This window comes from Stomoxys calcitrans, chromosome 2 (genome assembly GCF_963082655.1).
Source record: "Stomoxys calcitrans chromosome 2, idStoCalc2.1, whole genome shotgun sequence".
In the NCBI taxonomy this organism is placed as follows: domain Eukaryota; kingdom Metazoa; phylum Arthropoda; class Insecta; order Diptera; family Muscidae; genus Stomoxys; species Stomoxys calcitrans.
The window spans coordinates 165,019,453-165,038,255 of NC_081553.1; the positions used below are offsets into that span (position 1 = coordinate 165,019,453).

At 37.1% G+C, this 18,803-nt stretch overlaps 1 protein-coding gene across 1 annotated transcript in view; it reads right to left on the bottom strand.

Annotated features, from left to right (window-relative positions):
* Positions 1 to 1,177: 1,177 nt before the first annotated feature.
* Positions 1,178 to 18,803, bottom strand: part of LOC106087613 (ras-like protein family member 10B) — a 29,074-nt gene continuing 11,448 nt past the window's right edge. The window contains 3 exon segments of the mRNA XM_059363530.1: positions 1,178 to 3,322; positions 12,455 to 12,522; positions 12,790 to 12,903. Coding sequence (XP_059219513.1) covers positions 3,202 to 3,322; positions 12,455 to 12,522; positions 12,790 to 12,903 — 303 coding nt within the window. The 3' untranslated portion in view covers positions 1,178 to 3,201.

Below are 18,803 nucleotides of genomic sequence, written 5' to 3' on the forward strand. Positions count from 1 at the left end.
CAAAGGAGAAAAAAAGGGCACGTATAGTTCTTTCATTTCAGGAAAAATTAGAACTGATTTAAGATCACAGTAGAAATATGTCCATTGGTTAGTTATTAGAAAAATACAGCTCTGGCTAACAAACTGTACGCGATTTAATAAAAAATAAGGAAACAATTTTAAAATTTGGCCCTAGAAGTGAATCTATGGATGTTGGCTTTAGAAGTGAATTCCTGGATGATTTGATTTCGCAACATACGAATGGTTTCGTCAAGAAATGTTCAAGAGAACCCCAATTTCAAATGAGTTGACTCAAATTTAACAATTTTATTGCCTGACATGACAATTTGGTTGCGAATTTTAGGTGAAATAATAACTGAAAAGCTGGTAACACAAGAACTTTTCCTCGAGTGGTTCAACAACCATGTTGTGCCAGAAGTAAGAGAACTTCTACAAAACCTTGGCTTCGATAGGAACTGCCAAGTACTTTTGCTTCTAGATAATTGTCCAGCACGCCGAGAAGTAAATGTTCTGAAATCTGAAAACATTGCAGTAAAATTTCTTCCACCGAATTGCAGTTTCTTAATTTAGCCTAAGGATGAAGGATCAATTACCGAAATGAATTGTCCAAAAGATCGATTTCCCGATTTACCGTCTTGGACTTATAAAAGGTGCATTTATTGTCTGATTTCTAAAATTGGGACAGTGAGCCTTTTTAAGATATGCGACATTCTTGCCCTACACATTCACCGATCTCCCGATTTAAGTTCTTAGGCGCATGAAAGATGCATTTTTAACCGATGAATATGGTATAAAGAGTTGTTTTAGACACTTATATAGCCTTCCTGAATATAGTAGAGATCGGACTACATTTCGATATAGCTGCTATGGGTCCATAAATGAGGCATTTTTCACAGTACTATGACGATATTTGGTTAATATAAACCGTGACACAGAAAAGTCTACATGGTTAGGTTAGGTTTAAGTGGCCATTAGACTCACTTAGACGTTTTCGTCCATTGTGATACCTCAGGAACAGAAGAAGGAAGATGCCTTCTAGTTCCTACCTTTGAACCATTCAGATCGCTTTAAAAAGTCCAAAAGTCTACATACCCTACTCAAAAAAGACGTTTCACAAAACGAAACTTTTGTTGGAAAAAATTTTTACGCCAAATTTCTATAGTTGATAAAATTGTTTATCGGAACCATGGTAAAAATTTATCATAATTAGTTAACACTTTTAGTGTTAAATCTTATCCTACCTAAGTTACTGTCAGTTTACGTAACTGCTGTTTATGAAAGGGTATGTAGACATATCTGTACCACTGTGTATTTGAGGTGGTAGGTATCCCAAGTTCGGCCCGTCGTAACTTAATACCATTTTACTGTGATGCTAGTTTTAAAGTTTAAAAAAATCTACATGGAAAACTTTTTGGGCGTTTTTAAATCCGTTCATTTGTTTTAAAGTTATAGCGGTTCGAAAATTATTTTGTTACGAAATTTGACAAACTAACTATCCATGCGTCCATCTGTTCGTCTGTCTGGTGAAATGAAGCTTTAGTCTTTAAAAATGGAAATAATGAACTGAAATTTTTCACATAATATTTTTGTACTGAGTTTGGTCAAGATCAGACTGTATTTGGATATACTTACCATATGTTATGATCTACCGATATAAGGTCCAAACCGTATATATCGTTTTTAATTTGATCCTTACCAGGTGATATTGTGTTGATACCATACCGGATTGCTTCACTATCAATACCGTATGGTTTCGCAATAATATAAATTTTTCTATCAGTATATAAACAACTAAAGAGCATCTTTAACCGCGAAACAAAGTCAAGTAATCTTTGTATCATTAACGAAAGGGATGATATAGAATGACACATCTCGTAAAGAAGTATTATTATGATAGCACAAACTGTGTGCATCACTTTGACCATAGGGCGCTGCAAGCTACCTACGTATACTTCATGCATCAACGTATGTTGTTATACCATATGTCCATATTTTTGAGTTATAATTACTGGGAATGATCACAACTTGTTATTATAATTCTTCTATAATTAAAAATTAATTTTTTTAGGTTCATTTATTATCGGTTTTTCATGTACATAATGCTAAAATTTTGTTAATCTTCCTAAAATGTTGGATTATCGATTCTTTGTCTAATGTGGCATTAAGATTTCGCTGATTATTATATAATGGGAGTATTATTGCTTCACATTATCGAAAAGGGAAACCAAACAACGAAACAAATAAAAAGTCCTGTATGTTCAAAAACCACATAAGTGTGGCATTAAATATTGTAAACCATGGTGGGATATATTATTGAATTCATTTGTTATTCATTTTTCCGTTTTGCTTTTGATTATAATACAAAATACCATAAATAGGTTTTCACAATAAAATGTATGTAGTGGCAACATTATGCATGTAGTTGGTGTGAGGGAGGATTGGTTGGGGGCTTTGAAAAACTAATGCTTGAGTCATCATCAACAGAGAACTCACAGTAAATTCTTTAAGATTCTATATAACCTCTTTTAATTCATTTTGCAAATGAATATTTCTAAAGTTATTATTGATTAGTACATTTTTCTATAGGCTCTATGTTATTGCCGATAGTTTCTTCCTATGCCCTTTCAATAACACCATGATACTGAACAATGCTAAGTTTTAGGGGTATATTTCACAATTAGTTTTGCATCCGTTAGCGGCAGTATTCGCAACGACTCTCTCCACCTGCGTTTGTTAGGGAAATCCTTTATAAGTTTTCATTGTTCTTCTTCCTCATCATCATCATATGCTTATCTAAAAAATTCTTTAAGTATTTTGTATTAACTTTAAATAAAGTACTCGTATCTACTCTCTCTTCGTTATTTTTTTTTTTTTTCAAGTTTGAATGAGAGAAGTTTGCAAAATTTGCATTACTTTTTGGAGTTAGTTTACAGTGTATTGTTTTTTTTTCTTGTGTTCAATTTCAGATAAACTAGTCTAAAAACATTTTTTGTGGCTATAATATCTAGTATTGTATGTTTGTTTGTAATATTAAGTGTTGTTGTTGTTGTTGATTGATTTCAATGACGCTTTTCACCTATATCTGTCTATGCTTTCTTCTCCTTTGATGTGGCTTGACAATGTTTTCTATGTTTGTTGTATATCTTTTTCATTTTGAGTTCAAAATATTGATGTGGTACTAAAAAACTTATGCAGCAATTGCTAAAGTATTGTACAACGTCCTTTATTTCTATTTGATTGTGAAAAATCTGTGCCAATGGCACTGCCAGTGCTGGTACAACCCATTAATTCACGAAAGACATCACCAATTTTGTAGTTGTATCTGTTGTTTTGTTGGGGTAGCATATGTGTCAGACGCAGAAAGAGATTGAAAAGAAACAAGAAAATATTTTGTAAGTATAGAACATTAGTATTGATGGTAGTTGGTTGTGTTGTCACACAATGGGATGAGATAAACGAATATAAGATCATAACTTTTACTACGATATTTAACAGTGTTAACAATTGTGAATAGGCCAAATGGATCCGATTTATTTGATTTCCTTTTTTCAATAAAAACAAAAATTCTCATCACAATCGCATACTATTTTGGCCAAGTAGGGCCAAAATGATCGATTTTCAATTGTTCGATTATTTGGAAGGACACGGTAGAGTGTACGCCCTAGTCACAACGTTCTTGGGTGAAATTATTCTGTCGTCGCTTTTTAAACCATATAAAGCATTTCGTAAACATAAATTAAAGGGTTAAGTGAAATTTTGTTATACACATTGTCTGCCTCTAATTCATTTGCATCAAAAGTCATTTCAATTTACAGGTATTTTTATCTTCAACACCCGGGCCCGCTCCGCTGCGCTTTCTTTTACTTTATATGGAACAAAAGTTTCCTTGGAATATTTATTTTCGACAATTAAAGATCTTTTAGTGAAATACCATGCTAACTTGACTAACAGTAACACCAATATAAGTGCCTTTATCTGTATCCCATATGATCTTTATTGGTCTACGAATTTAAGTTCGAATGTAAGGTGTACTCCATTCTTAAAATAAATTATTTCAGCCTGATATTCTCTTGATGTCTGATTTAGTGGTGTTTTCGGGGGAGAGGTGGTCCCCCAGATACTTGGCCCTGAAAAATGTCAGCATCGTGCTCTTCTTTCAAATACCATTTATTTAAACTCCATATTGCCATTGGCTTAAGAGGAGTTTACAGGATGAGGCGTCCCCCAAACACATGGCCACAAAATTGGTTATCAAATTCGTTTTCTAATCTCAAATACCTTCCATTTGAGCCACATATTGGCATGGTCGAAAATTTTTTCCCTTTGGGTATGTTTTGGGAAAGGGGTGATGCCCTAAATACATGGTCCTACATTTGGATATCAAACTCGTATTCTACTCCCAAATACTTTTATTTGAGCCCCATATTGCGATGGTTACTAAAAAATTGCTGTTTGTGGGGTATTTCGGGAAAGGGGTAGACCCCCAGAAAATTGGTCCCGAAAATGGGTATCAATTCTTGCTCTAACCCCCAATACCTTTCATTTAAGCTTCACATTGACATGGTCGGTAAATATGCCCGATTTAGGGGTGGTCCCCCAAACCCTAAGCCTGGAAAATATATCAGCAACGTGCTCTATTCTCATATGTCTATATATCATTTATTTGAACCCAAATTGCCATTGGCCTCAAAATTGGATATCAAATTCGTTTTCTAATCTCATTTAAACACCTTATTGCAAAAGGACCTAAAAACTATGAATATTTAGTTCCACTCTCTTTAAGACCCAAATTGTCTTGGTGAGCAAATACGTCCTATTTGGGGTTTGGTATGGTGGTGGGACGTTAGCTAGACAGTTGGCCCCTAATGTTGATATCAGATACGTTGTCTACTCCCACATACCTTTAATTTGAGCCCCATATTTCCATAGTCGGCAAACATGACAGGCTTGGGGGTTGTTTTGGGGGATGGGCGGCCACTCAGTGAGATGGCCTTGAAAATATATATCGGATTCGTGTTCCACTTTAAAAACCTTCTTATTTGAGCCTCATAATTCAATAGTCAGAAAATACTATTTGGGTGGTGGTGTGCGGGTGGCGTTGCCCCGTAGACACTTTCCCCGAATATTGATATCAAATTTGTGCTTTACTCCCAAAGACCTTACATTTGAGCCCTATACAAATTACTATCGTAAATTTGTGCCCTTTGGGGGATATTTTTGATGAGAGGCGGCCCCCAAACACTTGGCCCATATTTGTATTCTATATTCAAATACCTTTTATTTAAGCCCCATATTCCCATGGTCAGTAAATAAGTCCTGTTTGGGGGGTGTTTTGGGAAGGGTTGGACCCCCAGAAACGTGGTCCCACATTTGGATATCAGATTCGCATTCTACTCGCATATACCTTTCATTTGAGTCCCATATTGCCATGGTCGGTACATATGTCCGATTTAGGAGTGTTTTGGAACTTGGGGTGGTACCCCTAGCACTTGGTCGGACAATTGGATATCAGATACGTTTTCTTATCGTAAATACCTTTCATTTGAGTCCCATATTGTCGTGATTGGTCTAAATATATGTTTGGTAGGTTTTAGGGTGGGGAGGCCCCCCTAGGTACCCCATCCGAAATTTGGATATTAAATTTTTATTTTTAGGGTACTATATGAGAGCACAACAAATTTCGCTTAAATCGCATCACCCATCTCCGAGATCTGGCGGAAAACAAACAAACAAACAAACAAACAAACAAACAAACAAACAAACAAACAAACAAACAAACAAACAAACAAACAAACAAACAAACAAACAAACAAACAAACAAACAAACAAACAAACAAACAAACAAACAAACAAACAAACAAACAAACAAACAAACAAACAAACAAACAAACAAACAAACAAACAAACAAACAAACAAACAAACAAACAAACAAACAAACAAACAAACAAACAAACTAACTAACTAACTAACTAACTAACTAACTATGGTTGAAGCAAGATTATATTTAGATATAGCTGCCAAATAGACGGATCTGCCGATAAAGGGTCTGAAGCCCATAAAAACTTTATTTTGATCCGATTTCGTTGAAATTTGAAACAGTGAGTAGTTTTAGGACACCCGCCATCTGAACCAAATATGGTTAAGTTTGGAATGTATTCAGATATAGCTGTCATATAGACCCATATACCGATTAAGGGTCTGAAGCTCATAAAAGCTTTATTTATTACCCGATTTGTTGCAATTTGAAATACAAAATTCTACAGTGACTCATATTTATTAGACCACTCAATGTGCTTGCCGAATTTGTATGCATAAGTTATCCAATTTTCACTGGATTGTGACGAAATGGGGTTTACATATATAGCCAAGGTGGTGGGTATCCAAAGTTCGGCCCGACCGAACTTAATGTCTTTTTACTTGTTTTTCATGATCTTTGGAAGACCGGCCAACGCGACAAATAAACTGATTTTCTGGATGAACCCTTCGCAACGATTCTCTTACAAGTCATTGCTTTATAATCATTCATATGTGTTGTGGCAAAATGGCATGAGCCGGCTTTAAATTAAAGTGGAGAGTTTCTAAGAGCATTCCTTGTGCAAACAAATTTAAACATAAACATAAAGATCGTCAAGTTTATCTTAAAGCAAACCATATCTCAGAGACAAAAGAAAATAGAGTAATACTCTGCAAACATTTTTGAACGCCAAACAATCTTCCGTGAATCTTCTAGATAAAGGTTATGATCAAGAGCCAGCTCGTCTAAGAGTCGTAGACGAATTTCCCGTCGTAAGGAGTTGTGTCTTCGAGACGAATCTCCTGGGATAGTATTCCGCGAATCTCCCATATGAGTTGCTAAAAAATAAATCAGACGGATCTCCCCTTGATAGACACTACAGTGATCGGACAACCTTCTAAGCCCAGTCCCAGTCCCAGTTCCGCAGAGTAAACCCTAATGCACACATGTTAACCCAGTCTCAAACCATCTGTATCTAAGTCTACGCATCTTTTATTACCATAAATATTCTAGAAATGATATTTGTAAATTTGTATATATATATATCTTTCATATATATCCATATATAACTTTCATTCGATATGGTTTTTTAAGGCTGTAGAAACCACAATTTTGTACGATCTTTACAAAATTCAGCATGAGTTGTTTTATTTAGCTTCCATATATATTTTTCAACCAATATGGCCTTTATGGCTGTAGAAAACACAGTTTTGGTCCGATCTTTACAAAAATTTGCACGAGATGTTTTTATAGTACGTGTGCAAAATTTCATTAACATCTGTTCAGATTTAAATATAGCTGCCATATATATCTTTCATCCAATGTGAAAAATTTGCATGAGACATTTTATTTAACGTCCCAATACGTGTGCAAAATTTAATCAAAGTCGGTCCAGATTTAGATATACAAACAAATACAAATTTTTCTAAGGAACAGGGGAAAACTTCTCACATATCAATGAGTGCAGTCCGAATCAAGATTAAGCTCAATGATAGGGGGCCTCCTTCATATAGCCGAACCCGAACGGCGTACCGCAATGCGACACCTCTTTGGAGAGAAGTTTTTACATGGCATAGTACCTCACAAATGTTGCCAGCATTAGAAGGGGAAACCCACAGCTGAACATTTTTTCTGATGGGTGCGCCAGGATTCGAACCCATGCTTTCAGCGTCATAGGCGGACCTTCTAGCCTCTGCGCCACGGTGGCATCCATAGATACAGTTCCGACATATGTCTTTCATCCGATATGGCCCTTTAAGACAATTAAGGCTCTATCGCAAAAAATCTTACAATATTCAATATTTCAATAGGTATGTAAAATTTAAGTCTGAATGGATTTCAACATAAGTTCCATGTATTGGATGAAGTACATATTCTCGGTGGTGTGGGGTATTAGATAGTCTGACCCGCCCGACTTTTGCCTTTCCTTACTGGTTTGTATATATAGATGTGCGGGAATAAAAGGAAGTCATTGGCTGCCAAGTGAGGGCTGTATGGCGGATGACACATCAATTCGACGGTTTGGCCGGTCGAAAAGGCACTTGTTTGAGCCGAGGTGTAAGTGCTCGTAAGACTTCCAACAACTGTGCCAAGTACGGTCGATATCCCAATTTGATTTCTTGAGTCCTTACAAGCCGAAATTTTTGTCCGATTTGGCTGAAATAATGCATGTAGTGTTCTCTGAGGACTTCCAACAACTGTGTTTTCTAGGATTCAAATCGGTCTTAAACCTGGTATAGCTCCCATATTATCAATCTCCCGATTAGATTTTTATACCCATATTATATATATTCATTTTGTCATTCCGTTTCCGACCCTATAAAGAATATATATTCTATTCTATTCTATTCAATAGATCAGTGTACAAATCTAAGACGATCTAGCCACTTCCGTCCGTCTGTCTGTCTGTTGAAATCACGCTACAGTCTTTAAAAATAGAGATATTGGGATGACATTTTGCACAGATTGTTTTTTTGTCCATAAGCAGGTTAAGTTCGAAGCCCCCATATAGACCGATCCGCCGATTTAGGGTTTTTGGCCCATAAAAGTAACATTTATTATTCGATTTTGCTGAAATTTGGAACAGTGAGTTGTGTTGGGCTCTACAATTTGGTTCAGATCGGATCAGATTTGGATATAGCTTCCATATAGACCGATCTCTCGATTTAAGGTTTTGGGGCCATAAAAAACGCATTTATATTCCGATTTCACTGAAATTTGACTCAGTGACTTATGTTAGGCTTTTCGACATCCGTGTCGTATATGGTTCAGATAAGACCCATATTTTGTTATACACAATTGAACATTGACTTGTACTTATAGTATTTGGTCCAAATCGGAACATATTTCGATATAGCTGCTATGGGGCATAAGGTATGCATTTTTCACCCGATTTTGACAAAAGATGGGTTAGATATATACCTGAGGTGGTGGGCATCCAAAGTTCGGCCCTGCCGAACTTAACGCCTATTTGCTTGTTTGAGTCCTTAACTGTCCCAATTTCGTTTGATTTGGCTGAAATTTTGCATGTGGTGTTCTGTTTTGACTTCCAACAACTGTGTTTAGTATGGTCGGAATCGGTCTATAACTAGATATTGCACCCATATAAACCGATCTCCGCATTTGACTTCCTGAGTTCATACAAGCCGCAATTTTTTCCGATTTGGCTGATGTTTTGCATGCGGTGTTCTGTTACGACTGGCAAATATGGTCGAAATCGGTTCATAACCTGATATTAGTCCCATATAAACCAGTCTCTCGATCATCTTGAGCAACTAGAGGACGCATTTATTATCCGATTTGGCTGAAATTTTGCATGACGTGTTTTATTAAGACTTTCAACAACTGTGCTAAGAATAGATCAAATCGGTCCATAACCTGATATACCTGCCGTATAAACCGATCTGGGGTTTTGACTTCTTGAGCCTCTACAGGGAGCAATTATTATCCGATTTAGCATATGTGTCGAAAATGGCATAAATCGGTTTAATGCATAATGCAGCTCCCCTATAAACCGATCTCCCTATTTTACTTCTTTAGCCCCTTAAGTGCGCAATTCTTACTAGATTTGTCTAAAATTTTACACAATGACTTCTTTGGTCCGAAATGAACCATAACTTGATATTGTTCCAATAACATAGCAATTATTTTTTTATACCCTCCACCATAAGATGGGGGGTATGCTAATTTCTTCATTCTGTTTGTAACTACTCGAAATATTCGCCTGAGACCCCATAAAGTATATATATTCTTGATCGTTGCGACATTTTATGTCAATCTAGCCAAGGCCGTCCGTCCGTCTGTCTGTCGAAAGCACGCTAACTTTCGAAGGAGTAAAGCTATCCGCTTGAAATTTTGCACAAATATTTCTTATTGGTGTAGGTAAGTTGGTATTGTAACTGGGCCATATCGGTCCATGCTTTGATATAGCTGCCATATAAACCGATCTTGTGTCTTGATTTCTTGAGCCTCTAGAGTGCGCAATTCTTATCCAATTGGAATGAAATTTTGCACGACGTGTTTTGTTATGATATCCAACAACTGTGCCAAGTATGGTTCAAATCGGTCCATAACCTGATATAGCTGCCATATAAACCGATCTTGGGTCTTGACCTCTTGAGCTTCTATAGTGCGCAATTCTTATCCGATTGGAATGAAATTTTGCACGACGTGTTTTGTTATGATATCCAACAAATATGTCAAGCATGGTTTAAATCGGTTCATAACTTGATATAGCTGTCATATAAATCGATCTTGGGACTTGACTTCTTAAACCTCTAGAGGGCACAATTCTTATCCGATTTGAATGAATTTTTGCACGAAGTATTTCGTTATGATATCTAACAACTGTGCCAAGTATGGTCCATAACCTGATATAGCTGTCATATAAACAGATCTGGGGATTTGACTTCTTGAGCCTCTAGAGGTCGCAATTATTATCCGATTTGCCTGAAATTTTGTACGACGGACTCTCCATCCATCTTGATAGAGACCCCTATGGACCGATCTGCCGAGTTTAGTTCTTGGTCCCATAAAAGAAATGTGTCTTTTATGGGACCAAGAACCGATTAACCGATTTGGTTGAAATTTGTCACAGTGAGATGACTCCCTGTTTAATATGGCCTAGATTATTGATATAGCCCCCATATATACCGATGTAAGTTCTTTGGCCCATAAAAGATGCATCTATTTTCCGGTTTAGCTGAAATTTGGTCAAATGAGCAGTGTTAGACTCTACAACATCCCTGTTAAATGTGGCCTAGATTTGTCTATTTTTGATGGGCAGCCACATCAAAAATAGACAAAGAGGTTAATATGTATATCCGAGGTAAACCTCGTCTTGGTCGAACTTAATGCGTTTTTTACTTGTTTTTACAAAATTAATTTTTTCATGTCCCTATAATCTACACAAAAGATGCACGTACGCTAAAATGTTCTGAATACGGTTATGCTAGAAAATGTCGAACTTTCCAATGGAAATGTTAGATTGCACCTGGCAACACTTTGTGCTGCCTAGATCAGAAATATACGGAGCGGCCCTCGTACATATCTAAGCTCTGCAGGGTACATTGTGCCGCATCAAATACTTTTAGGCCCATCGAATTTAAAGCCTTTTACTGAATGGAAGTAAGAAGGAAGTCAGTATAGCTATTGGTCTCATCACGGGACACATAGGACTACGAGATCACTTATGTAAAAGTCGGTGCGGCAAGTGATCGCATGTGTAGGGCATGCGGGGAAGATGTTGAGACGTGGGAGCATTTCCTTTGTCATTGCCTGGCTTTGCGTCTAACAAATAACGGCACTTAGGTGGAGACTCAATACCAGACATGAACCAACTTAGGGGAGTGGTATTGAAAACAGTTAGGAATTTTGTAAGTGGCACGAAATTCCTAACCTAAAATTTTCTTTTTAGAGGTTACTTTACAGTTCTTAGAGCGCACAACAAACCGGTTACCGATTAATATCTGCACTCTCTTTTCAACCTAACCTAACCTAAAGCCTGTTTTGTTTTGTTTAACTGCAAGGTTCGAATTTAATATATAACAATAAACTGTAGGACAGTATGCGTATTGATCAAGCACAAACAATGTGGACTTTATAAGTAGGAGGTCCGTAAAAACCATTCCACATGAGGAAGCATAGAAGAGTTCAGGAGCTATAAAGCTATAAAAACTGGTCAACATATTCCTTGACAGGGCGAAAATCCTTCCTGACGAAGTTCGAGAGAATCGGTCAACAAATGACAATTTTATTGCTGTATTACTGCAAATCGGACGAACATATATATGGGAGCTATATCCAAATCTGAACCGATTTCTATGAAATTCACCAATAATGGCGAGAGTCATAAGAAACCCCTTATGGCCAAATTTCGAGAGAATCGGTTAGCAAATGACTATTTGATTGCTGTATTACTGCAATATATATGGGAGCTATATCTAAATCTGAACCATTTGTACCAATTTCAAATGCTTCGTCTCTAGGCTGAAAAACATGGCCATACCAAATTTGGAGACGATCTGATAAAAATTGCGAACTGTAGTTTGAACACAAATTAACATGGACAGACGGATAGACAGACAGGCAGACGGACATAGCTAAATCGAATCAGTGATTCTGAGTCGATCGGTATACTTATCAATGGGTCTATCTCTCTTCCTTTTACAAACAAATGCACTAAGTTATAATACCCTGTACCACAGTAGTGGTGTAGGGTATAATAAAATAAATATTGCCCTCACACATTTGCATTTGAGCAAACTGGAAAGCCATTTACTAACATATAAAACTTTTAACTTGTACACTTTGGGGGGTACCAATTGGCAACAGTACCAAGCTATGAAAAAAGGAATACGATGTTTTCTCATCCCAATGTGAAACATTTTGTGAGGAACAAGAAATAAAGAGTAAGATGAGAAATGCTGCAAAATACTTACTGTGCAGAACATTCGACATAGCCACAGCGCCAGTGTTTCCGTACTAAAGTTGAAATGTCTTTTAGTTCCTGCAAAATAAAAAGAAAGCATTTTTCATAAAGAAGTGCAGTAAATAAAAAAATTATGTTGGAGTGGTATATAAATTTTGCTCAAATTTAAAAGCACTTGGTTAATGAGGAAATGGTCTTATTTTTTAGAGGAAAAGAAGAAAAAAAATTAATAATAATAACAACTAAATGATTATAAATGTTTGTGTTCCATGGTAGTGTTTTTTTGTCGATAGATTTAAAGATTTAAATTAATTAATGAGCTAATGGACAATTAGCATGACTCACCTGTGAATTTGCTTGTGTTTCACTTATTGTATCATATTTATTGCCGACAACAATTATACTAAAATCACGATGACAAAAGCTGTCCAAAATTTGATCTCTCATAGACCTGCAATACTGAAACAAAGAATAAAAATTAGACATTGGTAGTATTGGTATTAATGAAGACTTTAAGTTTTATAAAGTTGTTTATCACTAGCCAGCAAAATAAATTCGGAGTTATTCTAAAAGACTAGTATTTTATGTACTTCCAAAGAGACGAAGTTTGTTCTTTTCTTACATCTTCAGAAAAATATAAATTGGGGGAGTTATGAATGAATTGCATGTGCAGTAGCTTCAAAGTGACAAATTCTTGGTTGTACGCTGTACCCTATTTTTGACTATTTGAGCTAGGTGCTTTAAACGGGTTTCGTCATACTCTGGCAGAATTTTCGGTCGATTTTCCACTTAAAGCTTCTATGGTCATTTCCTTTCAAGTGGATTTTACTCTGCGTTTTTTCTTAACATTTCCTAAAATCTTGTTATACCCTCCACCATAGGATGGGGGTATACTAATTTCGTCATTCTGTTTGTAACACCTCGATATATGCTTCTAAGACCCCATAAAGTTTATATATTCTTGATCCTCATGACATTTTAGGTCGATCTAGCCATGTCTGTCTGTCTGTCGAAAGCACGCTAACTTTTTAAGGAATAAAGTTAGGCGCTTGAAATTTTGCACAAATACTTTGTAATAGTGCAGGTCGGTTGGTATTGTAAATGGGTCAAATCGGTCCATGTTTAAAAATAGTTTCCATATAAACCGATCTTGGGTCTTGACATCTTGAGCCTCTAGGGGGAGCAATTTTCGTCTGATTTGACTGTACTTTTGCATGAGGTGTTTTGCCAAGACTTTAAACAACTGTGCTTAGTATGGTTCAAATCAGTACATAACCTGGTATAGCTGCCATATAGACAAATCTTGGATCTTGATTTCTTGAGCCGCTAGAGGGCGCAATTCTCATAAAATTTGTTTGCCTAAAAAGAGATACCGCGCAAAGAACTCGACAAATGCGATCCATGGTGGATGGTATGTAAGATATGGCCCGGCCGAACTTAGCTTGCTCTTACTTGCTTAAATCTCATTTGGTAAACCTTAAAAAACATAATTGAAAATATTAAGCCATAACAGCAACAAACAAGTAAAAAGGCGTTAAGTTCGGCCGGGCCGAACTTTGGATACCCACCACCTCGGGTATATATGTAAACCACCTTTCATCAAAATTCGCTGAAAATTTCATACCTTATGTCCCATAGTAGTTGTATTGAAATATGTTCCGATTTGGACCAAATACTAATAAGTACACTAGCTATATCTAAAAATAATCTAATCTGAACCGATCTGAGCCAAATTGACGAAGGATGTCGAAGGGCCTAACACAACTCACTGTCCCAAATATCAGCGAAATCGGATAATAAATGTGGCTTTTATAGGCCTAAGACCCTAAATTAGCGGATCGGTCTATATGGGGGCTATATGAAGATATACTCCGATATAGCCCATCTTCGAACTTAACCTGCTTATGGACAAAAAAAGAGTCTGTGCAAAATTTCAGCTCAATATCTCTATTTTTAAAGACTGTAGCGTGATTTCAACAGACAGACGGACAGACGGATGGACATGTCTAGATCGTCTTAGATTTTTACGCTGATCAAGAATATATATACTTTATAGGGTCGGAAATAGATATTTCCAAGTGTTTCATGGAAAATGTATATACCCCCATCCTTCGGTGGTGGGTATAAAAAGGGAATAAAATTCGCCGAAAAGGATGATAGAAAAACTGTTGCTTTTTTTGGCGACAGATCCGTGCTAAAAATCACAACGTTTGGTGCTGTTTTGGAGCACATCGAGATCCCCTAAAATCATATTTTGTTTACATTTTTGGAAGCAACAAATTTTGCTGGGTATATGGTGTCGTATAAGTAATTTTAACTTGCTATTGTAATACGCCACACTGTGTGTGCAATCAGTAAAAATCCAAGAGGTATTTATCTGCTAATTTGCTTAATGCAAATGCAAATTTGACCATGAACACTCCATTAAGGGACAGAGGCAAACTTCTCACTTATCAATGAGTGCTGTCCGATTCAAGTTTAAGCTCAAAGATAAGGGGCCTATTTTTTATAGCCGAGTCCGAACAGAGTGCCGCATTGCAACACCTCTTTGGAGAAAAGTTTTACATGGCATAGTACATCACAAATGTGCGTCATAGGCGGACATGCTAACCTCTGCGCTACGGTGGCCTGGTCATAATAGAACACAATCTGGAAAATTTAAGCTAAATCGGACGAATATTGCGGCATCCAGGGGCTCCAGAAGACTAATCGGTAGATCGGTTTATGCTCGTATGGGAGCTATATCCTAATCTTAGCCAATATGACCCATTTGCAATCCTTAACGACCTACATCAATAGTGAGTATCTGTGCAAAATTTCGAGCGTCTAGCTTGACGCGTTCGACTTCTATCGTGATTTTGACAGAAGGACGGACGGACATGGCTAGATCGACTCAGAATGTCGAGACGATTCAGAATATGTATACTTTGTGGGGCTGCAGATCAATATTTCAAAGTGTTACAAAACGAATGACGAAATTAGTATGCCCCCATCCAATGGTGGGGGGTATAAAAACGGATGACACTTTGTTCGGTCTCAAATCAATATTTCGGTGAGTTACAAACTGAATGACGATGTTAGAATATCCCTAACCAAATACCCCATTGGCAAAGGAACTAGGGCCAAAAGGAAAGGTAATTGTGAGTAGAATGAGAATCGGATACCCAAATTTGGCGTCAAGTCTTTGGTAGAGACGCTCACCTTCAAAAATCCTCCAAACAGGAATCCGGTTCGTCCCCGATCAGAACGGTATTGGACTGAAATGCAACGTATTTGAAATGCAAATCCACACTTGATGACAACTGCTTAAAAATTGTTTATATATTCTTATCAGGATTTGAAGACACGTGTATTTTCTGACCTTTGCACATTGGTGGCCCCAAAGTTGTAAATTCGCGAATGTTTAAATAATTAATAATTAAATAATAATACTCTTTATTTGCATGTCCGCCTATAACGCAAAACGCCTGGGTTCGAATCCTGACGAGACCATCAGAGAACATTTTCTGAGGTGGTTTTCCCCTCCTAGTGCTGGCAGCATTTGTGAGGTACTATGTCATGTAAAACTTCTCTCCAAAGAGGTGTCACACTGCGGCAAGCCGTTCGGACTCGGCTATAAAAATGAGGCCGCTTATCACTGAGCTTAAACATGAATCGGACTGCATTCATTGATATGTGAGAAGTTTGCCCCTGGAATGTTCATGGGCAAAATTTGCAATTTTTACTCTTTATGCTTTCCGGTTAAATCCATTTTTTTTCAGTAGTCTCCCAAAGCCAGGACATGCAGGCTGTATGACCATGAGAAGGAAAATCGCTTAACTGAAAGGCTTTATTGATAACAGTGAGGTGCCGAAGATGGGCCTAACCAACCTCCTTAATGTTCACCAATGGTGTGTTTGTTTTGTGTCTAATCCGCCTGTGTGTTATTTCATTTCTGTAATCAACAAAACAGCCCGTATCTCTTCCCTTGGGGAGATTAATGAAATAATAATTTAATTTCTATCAAAACCTAGTTTTCCGGGAGGTTTTATATACGGATAGGAATATACATACATATTACATCAGAAATGTATATCGTCTACGTCATAGTTTTCGACAGACGATCTCTGGTGCTGTACATATGTATTAATTAAAATTATTGTCATTGGTTTTTGGCCTTGCAAAATAATTATTCTTAGTTGCACTTATGTGTGCAGTGAAATCCTGCCATAGCTAAAATGTTACCAACATGCCATATTTGCACTAATTACTTACGACTTACGCTTTGCGGCTCTTAGTCGGTAACTGTAATGTGCATTACATCACAGAAATTGCTTGAAAAGGTCAACCGTAGTTTGCGTACATTGTATGCATGTCCATGAGAAGGCAAAGATCCAATATTACCAAATTTTAATATTATGCATTTTTTGGCTTGGAGTTTCAATGACAACAGAATACTAACATTAACATAATTTGTAATAAAAAATTACTGTTGACAATTATTGATCCAAACTACACCACATTGACTTGGCAAAGCCATCCTTTTGATTCTCTATACTTAGTGAATGTAAGTGCAAAGTAGTTTGAAGGAAGTTAGATGGGGAAAATATCGGGGAAATATGATATGCATTCATAAATGCAGTTCGGGTGGTATATATCTATGAGAGTAGTATACAAATATAAGCCAAATTCAGTGGCTAACATTTGAATGAAGAGCGACCTTTTTGGGAAAATCGGTTAGAAATGAGCCGGTTTCTCATTCTCCGGTTGCTATTTATCGTATCGATATTCCTCTTAGTAACGAAATTTGTTTTTCTGAATACATATATGCTTATTGCTTATCCTTTCGTTAAACCTTCACCGGCAGAAACAGATGGAATACTCAATCAGCCGTTTTATACCCTACACCACTACTGTGGTACTGGGTATTATAACTTAGTGCATATGTTTGTAACACCCAGAAGGAAGAGATATGAACCCATTGTGAAGTATACACGTCCTTTGAAGGGTATTTAGTTGGTGGGATGGTACCAGACTCTGTCGCAAATGTGTCATTTCCCAAAGACCTTTCATTTGATACCCAATTTGTGACGTTTGACTTTTATGCCTGTTTAAGGGGGTTTTAGGGACGGGGAGGCTCCGTAGACACCTTGGATAAAATTATTATAACGTGTAAATAATAGACAGATGTGTACTCAACTTTCAAACTCCTTTCGTTTGATACCCACATTGTCCCAATCGGTAAATATGCCCTATTGAGGGATTTTGGGCAGTGGGGGCGCCTTAGGCACCAAGTAATTCATTTTTATATTATCTTTCTACTCTAACTTTATACACCTATAATTTAAAACCCATATTGTTCCAATCGGTAAATATGTCCTGCTGGGGGTTTTGGGGGATGGGAAGGCCCCAGGACATCAAGGAATAAATTTGTATCTCAGATTTGTACTCTACTTTTAAATACCTTTCATTTGATACCCATACTCGTCATTTAAGGTGACATTTTTATGCCAAGTACATTCTCAACTCTTAAATATCTCTCTTTTGATACCCATATTGCCCAAAGCGGTATGTGTCCTGTTGGGTGATGTTTTTGGTGGTGGGGGACTCCCCGACACTAAGGTAGACATTTTTATGCCAAGTTCGTACTCTGCTCTTAAATACATTTCATTTGATACCCATATTGTCCCAGTCGGTAAACATGTCCGTTCGGTTGGGTTTTGAGATGGCGTTGAACCCCCAAGTTGGTTGAGCTCAAAATATTATACCAATTTCATGTTATGGTACCCCCAATAAGTTGGCTTGAAAAATGTCGCTTAAATCGGTGCACCCATCTCCGAAATCTGGCGTTTTTGAAAGTGGAGGTAAGGGGCAGTCTCTGCTCACCCTCCTCGGATATCAAAAAATTAAGTACACTAGCCATATCCGTCTGTCTATGGAAAGCACGCTACCTTTCGAAGGAATCAAGCTAGCCGCTTGAAATTTTGTACAAATACTCATTATTAGTGTAGGTGGGGATTGTAAATGGGCCATAACGATCCATGTTTTGATATAGCTGCCATATAAGCCGATCTGGGGTCTTGACTTCTTCAGCATCAAGAGGGCGCAATTCTTATCCGATTAATTTGAAATTTTACATAACATGTTGCGTTGCGACTTCCAACAACTGTGTTAAGTATGATTCAAATCGGTTCATAACCTAATATAGCTGCCATATAAACCGATCATGAATCTTGACTTCTTGAGCCACTAGAGGATGCAATTTTTATCAAATATGTCTGAAAATTTTCAGATCTCATTTTGTCAGTCAAATATGTTTCAGATCGGTTCATAACCTGATATAGCTGCCTTTAAACCAATCTCGGATCTAGAGGGCGCAA